This window comes from Pinus tabuliformis, chromosome 9 (genome assembly GCF_031772625.1).
Source record: "Pinus tabuliformis cultivar Carrire ecotype Pingquan chromosome 9, CPIR1, whole genome shotgun sequence".
Lineage (NCBI taxonomy): Eukaryota > Viridiplantae > Streptophyta > Pinopsida > Pinales > Pinaceae > Pinus > Pinus tabuliformis.
In genome coordinates this window covers 783,419,083-783,426,238 of record NC_142307.1, presented here as the reverse complement: position 1 = coordinate 783,426,238, position 7,156 = coordinate 783,419,083, and the positions used below count along the sequence as shown (strand labels likewise).

General features: G+C 37.6%; 1 protein-coding gene across 1 annotated transcript; it reads left to right on the top strand.

Moving 5' to 3' along the window:
• Positions 1 to 978: 978 nt before the first annotated feature.
• On the top strand, positions 979 to 1,895 carry LOC149151064 (protein TERMINAL FLOWER 1-like). Its single transcript, XM_089443043.1, has 4 exons — positions 979 to 1,221; positions 1,318 to 1,361; positions 1,454 to 1,491; positions 1,615 to 1,895. Exons 1-4 carry the CDS (start codon positions 979 to 981, stop codon positions 1,893 to 1,895), a joined length of 606 nt encoding a protein of 201 aa, XP_089299169.1.
• The last annotated feature ends 5,261 nt before the right edge of the window (positions 1,896 to 7,156 follow it).

Below are 7,156 nucleotides of genomic sequence, written 5' to 3'. Positions count from 1 at the left end.
TAGTTAAAACAAAGATAATTTTCATCTTCTATGGTGGGGTTGATGACCTCCTTATAATATCTTAATTTTATTTTAGTTGCTAAATCTTTCTCACACCACATTTTTTCTTTGAACTTAGAAGTAACAATATTTTTAATGTTACTAATGTTTTACAATGCAACATTCTCATCGATCTCCCAATGGTTTAACTAGGCGTTGGTGTCTTTATACGAACCTCCTTTGAGCCTCAGGTGGTTTTGGATGGAATTTAAAGCTACCATAGGAAGTCTATGGTCTCCTATGTTATTAAGTTTGTGCTTGTACAACAGAATCCTATTCATAGCTAGGCTCCTGATATGGGAAAGACCCACTTCTATAAGGAGAATAGGATAGGGTGTATTGCTTTTCATTTTGAGGTTATACATTATAAAACGCTTCTAGATTTGCTCAATCTTTCTCCAGGATTCTCTAAAGATGCTGCAACTTGCCCTGATGATGAACCACACTTGTTGGTGCCAAGTCCGACAGAGTAGTTTCTGAGTCAAATATAGTCATTGGAAGATTTGCTCTCCTTAGCAGTTTCAGAGTCAAATAAAGCTGTTGGAAGATCTACTCTCCTTATTTAACCTACAACCATGACCTGATACTTCAACTTGCCGAACCACACTCATTGGTTTGAAAAATGTCAACAAATGTATTCTAATGTGATTAAAGCCAAAAAAAAAATCCTAACTTCATATGCATCAAAATCAAAGAAACCTCAAAGAAATCTCAATTCAACCAATGAAAAATATTGTGACTATTGTTACTGGCTGATGTTACTGGCTGATGGATTAAGGCAATTTAATTTATTTATATAGCTCTCTAATAAGAGACGCTATCAAATTAGCAACGTAACACAACTTCAACCATCAAATCGTGCTTCTGATTCATCCGACGCGGCCACAATCATTTAGCTCTACGGTCTTTTGACTGGGATTTTCCTGCCTTAACCAGAGAATGGAGCGAGAAAGGCGGATTCAGGAAATAAGAACTCAGGTTCTGGAGCGAAAAGGGCGTATGCAGGAAATAAGAACTCAGCTTCTGGCAGCAGGAGTTATCGGAGGGGTTGTCGACGATTTCGTTCCTCTTTACAAGTTTTCTGTACTCTGCGACATGCTATCCGAACCGTTCATTTCTTTTGAAGAAAATTATAATGTGCTCCCTGATCACGATATCTTTCTCACCTCCATATTCATACTGGTAACTACTTTTTATTCCAATTCACGATTATTATTTATTCATCATGAATTTTTCATAACCACATAACTAAAGTCGTTCATAAATCCAAATAAGCAGGTGATGACTGATCCTGAAACTCCTGGCCACGAGTATTTGCACTGGTATGTCATAATCGTTTCGCAAATTTCTGAATAATATATAGCACCCATATCTATTTCATCTAAATTACAGCATTAATCTGTACGTTGTGCAGGCTGAATACCAAACCTTTTAGCAGCAAGCCTGATGTTGGTATGGATATCATGGCCGATGCCACTTTTTCTTGATCTTTGAAATCATTGGATTGAATGTGTGTTAATGTCTTTTCGGTTTAATGCTCAAAATGTCATGTGTTTCTTTGTGGTGCAATATCAGTTTTGCCGAGCGACAGTCTTCTCAGTTACGAAGCTCCGACACCCACGCGTAGTAGCAAGATGGTTTTCACATTGTTCAGGGGTCCATGCCATCCCTTAATTGAGCCCAACTCGCGGGAGAACTTCAGCACCAGAGCTTTTGCCAACGAAAATCGACTTGGACCACCGATGGCCGCTGGTTTTTTCTATATCAAGATTGAGAATGAAAATGAACAAAGAATGAACGTAGAATTTCCTGGACAAAATGCAGCGCCAGCTACTCAACAAGTAACCGGCGAATAAACAAGAAACGATGAAGTAGACGATGTTTTTTAGGAGGGTCATGCACCAGCTTCACTATCGTTTATTTGAAAATCAAATTCGTGAGTACGTTGGACCATTTTCTGCGTTTCAAGAACTTTGTGGTTGTCATCTATATATTAATATGTGCGAAATTGTAACTATTTGTAACATGGATAATATTTGACGCAATCAATAAATATATGTAAAGTTGAATCAAATTATTTTCTACGATAAATCTTTTGGTAACCCATTTGATATATTCAGTGCTATTTCTAATCAAGCTATCTAACAACATCCTGAATTTGTCATGCAAAAATCAAGATTCTATAACGGAAATACCATGACTATAAGCAGAACGGAATCTTGGCCAAGATCAAGAATCGAAGCGCGGATCTGTCTTAATAAAAGACTTCATCACGTTTGATCACTTAACGGGAGATCTTTGATTGAATTATTTATTTCTTACAATAGCTAAATTGGTTTGTTTTTCTTTTCCTTTTTCTTCAATTAAAACAACTAACTACTACTCATGATTTTCTAAATTGAGTTCTCAATGAACACAGATATTCATAGTGAGTGTATTCATAATCACTTGAATTGGATCTCACTCTCTAGTAGCGAGAGGGTTCACTATGACCTGAACTCGCCATTTAATGAAAAAGTAAATATGAATAATAATGACAAACGGGCAGAATTAGAGATTTATAAAAGTTAATATTCGCATGGATATTTGTTGGCTATTGCCGCTAGCAGCTTCCACCAAACGCAATCCATCGGAATCTCTTTGTTTGGCGAGTGATTCAACCGCTCTTTATTTCACGCTGGCACGCCTACTCGCCATTGGTGAATGGTCATTGTGGATTTTCCTTTTGATGTGAATGGTCTTTTGATCCAGAAGGTATTAAGGAGAATTAAGGAAGCACCATGGTATTCATCCCTCAGTACATAGTGGCGATCCAAAGAGAAATCGATCTGACAGGAATTTGTTAGATTGCAACCAATAATAACTGCTCTTAACATGTTCAAGAGTTGGTTTCATCGTGGCGATCCAAAGAGAAATCGATCTGACAGGAAATTGTTAGATTGCAACCAATAATAAGAGAGAATGCCACATGATAATAAAGATGACTGAAATTTCAACCGAACGTAAACAGAAACTGATCTTAACATGTTCAAGATATTCGATCACGAAAATAAAATTTGTCAAACAATTAACATATAGAAGATAAATTTAGAAATAGCTTTAAATAAATATTAAAAACTCAAATTGAAACCTTTTGCAAATTCAATTCAATTTTAAAGACTACAGATAAAGAATAAATATGAATCATAAATGCAAGTAAATGAAAGATAGTCGACTTCACTGCTTTGTGTTATGTTGATGCCTTGAAAAGTTAAACCATGGAAAAATGTCGATAGAGCTTTGGTGCGAGTCTTCCATGATTCGAGAGCAGAAGATTTTAAGTAGTGCCTATTGTTTGCCCATTCAATAACTGATTTGTAGTCTCCAAAAACAGAGAGGGACATGAGATCAAGACGGGCAGTATAGTGAAGGACTACACAAAGAGCAATAAGTTTGGCCTGAGTATTGGTACCCAAGCCACAATACCAATAGAATCTATAAAAGCGCTCAGGGTTGATGTGGATGGCCAAGCCACATCTACAAGGGTCAAAAGAGGAGGCTCCATAAAACAATCCCATGGAATAGGATGACAAAATGTCCTTAGGAGGAGAAGGACAAAGTTGTTTGGATGTCATAGAAGTTAGAAATTCATATTAGTAAGAGAGGATGCTACAACAAGTTCTCCAAATATTCGGCAAAATGCGTTCAAAGATTAAGGCATTTCTAGACATTCATATACCCCAAATGATAAAGAAATCCAATGTACGACCAGGTTTGTGGTCCAGTGTGCATCGACCATGGTAAGAGGGGACATCGAGACCCTCCTAATCAGCTTCATAGTTTATCATATGGAGCACCCCATTCCACACTAAAGAGGCAGAGGGGCATAGAAAAAAGAGGTGGAATGAATCTTCTCTAGAGGAGAGAAAATGACTACAGTGATGAGGGCCATGAAAACCTTTCTTACACAAGATTTCCCAAGTGAGGATGCGATTGTGGGCAACAAGCCATGAAAAAAATTTGAGTTTCAAAGGGAAATTCCATTTCCAGGCCCTAACCATTCACGAGTGAACCCTCATTTGTCTAGGGGGCGTAGGGATGAGATTATATGCTTCCTTTACATTTACTCTCCCCTGCATTGGCCCCGCATATCATATCAAGTTGTCATCTTTGAGGGATAGGACTATCCCAAAAAGTTTTAGATTGGAAATCTAAAGTTTCCATTCTGGAATCATTATCTCAGGAATCTCCAGCATTAGCTTATCTTTTGAGTGGGTATGAAAAGAAGAGGAGAGGGCAGCAATTGCTAAATATTTATTGCAAATAATCCCATGTTATTTAAGAAGATGACGAGATCAAGAGATAGTAGGTGTGGGCCATTCATACCTGCAAGTGAATCTAGGCCAATTTGTGGAATGGATCTGGCACCAACTACCCATCTGAGATTTCCAAAATACTAGTGTTTTGTGAACAAAAGGTTGCCCCAAGAGTGGGAGACATGTGAAGGATCAAGAGCCCCATCACAGATCCAGATAATGAAATCCCGTTTTTGTAAGTATTTTGCATGGATAACTTGTTGCCAGAGGCCTTCATTGGTGACTTCTCTCCATAAGGTTTTTAGTAAAAGAGCCAGGTTGAACAAGGAGATATCTTTTGTCACCTATCCACCCAAGGGAGTTGGAAGGCTAATCAGTTCCAAACTGAAGGGTGAATTGTTCGCTCTCTTTAAGTGCTCGCCAATAGAAAACAACATATGATTGAATTTAATTTCTTGATCACACACTTCGGGAGCTTGAAAATACACATATAGTATATGGCAATGCTATGTAGGATTGTTTTAATTAGAAAAAGAGCGCCCCCAAGTGAAATCCATGTGTGAGCCCAATGATTGAGCCGCTTCTTAATTTTCTTAGCGAGAAAACCCAAGTCCAGAGTTTTGTAACTATTTGATTTCAAAGTGAAGCCCAGGCATCTTAAACCAACATCCATGTGAAAAATTTTGACCACAAAAGTGGTAGCAATCTAAATATTCAATGTAGGGTCTAGGTAATCTCTAATGAGAATGGACTTGGATTTATTCATATATAGTCCCGGGGCAAGACAAAAGTCCTTTAGGATACAATAAAAGGTATTCCATTCTTTGGGGTCTGGTTTAACAATTTCCATCAGATCATCCACCAAAAACTGGTGAGAGAGGGTTATTGTTGACACTATTCTACAACCTGCTATCATGCCCTATGATCAAGTATCTTTGGTTTTCCTGTTGATTCCAACTATGATTAAGAGGAATAAAAGTGGGGGCATTGCACAACCCTATCTAATTCTTATAGATGCTGAGAAAAAATTCGTATGAAGGACATTGATCAAGATGGAAAAGGATGCAAACTTTATACATGCTTTGATCTAGTTAATCATTGTTCTGCCCAGACCAATATTCTCCAAAATCACCCACAGTTCCCAATCAACACAGTCAAAATATTTTGTTAATTCAATCTTCTTGAGACAAGCATCCATTTGGTTTCTTTTTACAGAATGATGGCTTCTTGGGTGATTTCAACCACATCATGAATCTACATGTGCTTAAGAAAACCAAATTGCTCCATAGAAATATATTTGGACAATAAGGGTTTAAGTCTATTTGCAATTGTTTTTAAAATCAATTTGTAAATAGTATTGCATAATGAAATCAGGTGATAGTCAGACAATGATACTCAATTTCTAATCTTTGGAATAAGGTAAATGAAGGTTGAATTTATGGCGGTAGATACCCAACCAAGTTCCTTGTATTTCTCAATCATCTTAGTCAGCTCATGAATTATTTTATCTTGAAAATGCAAGAAAACATCAATGGTTCATCTCTCTGGGCCCAGAATTTTAGCTCTCGCCAGATCGTTTAGAACTTGAAGGACTTCTTATTGTGTTACTGGGTAGTCCATTTGATTTATTTCCTCCAGATGCGCCCAAGACGGGAACATGTCACATACTTCAAGTTGTTTGCATAAATGAACCTCAGCTCAAGAGAAATATAGATTGTTGAAATAGCTTCTAGCCTCCTCTTTGATGTCTCATTGATTGGTCAAAGTCTCACCTGATTCCGATGTTATATACCAAATTGTGTTTTTTTGTCCTCTACAGGAAATCCGATTGTGAAAAAATATATTGTTATTATGACCAACTTGAACCCATAAGATTATGCTCTTTCATTATAATTCTTCGGCCTCACCAAGAAGAATTTTTGACCTACAGATTTCCAGCTGAAGGATTGCCTTTTTTTCTCATGTCAGAGAAGTATGTAGGAGAGCTCGTGCCCTCTAATATTTTCTCCTGTAAATCAATCATGACCAGTTATTGATATGAAAATGGGGCACTTAGGCTTCTTGTCTAACTTACAATAACTTCTCCCACTTGTAAAGCTTTAAATATTCCCAAGTCTTATTGATTAACCAATGCAAAATTGATAATATTCTTGACAATATAGTGTATCCTTATGTTTGTTTTAAATTGATTATATGCTTTAAAATCTATTGTCTGTGCTATAAGTTGATATGCTTAAACTAATATATAAATGCATATAACAGTAAACAATGCAGCAATAAACAATCACACAGAAACAACAATTTAATTAGGCATTCACCCACAACTCTTGCGCTACATCTCCATGAGCTCTAGTCAACTCAACTAGGCTCTCTCAGATTATGGTATAAGTCCTTTTTACAAGCTCTTGGCTCAACTCCTGCTGTTTTACACAAAAACAGTGGGTTCAAACACCATTTTATCGCCTGTCTCTTAAAGCTCTAGCTCTTGGCTCCTGGCTCTGACTCTAGCGCTTCAGCTCTAGCTTTGGCTCTTGCTCTTTGGCTCTGCCTCCTTTCTTCTCTCTGATAGTTTACAACCCTCTTGGCTTTTGACTTGACTTCCAAGTGACTCCCTCGGCTACTCTTTTTGCTTCTACGCTGCCTCCTTCACCTTAGCTTCCTGCTTTGGCTTCACTTTCAACAACAAACCCCCAACAACCAACAACCAACTACCCTCTCTATCTTTGACATTCATGTCTTTTTAAGCCAATTAGCATTGTCTGTTTGTTTTCCCTTTCGGGCTCTCTGTCTTCCAGCCTTGGCCTACTCAAATCCCCTCTCTG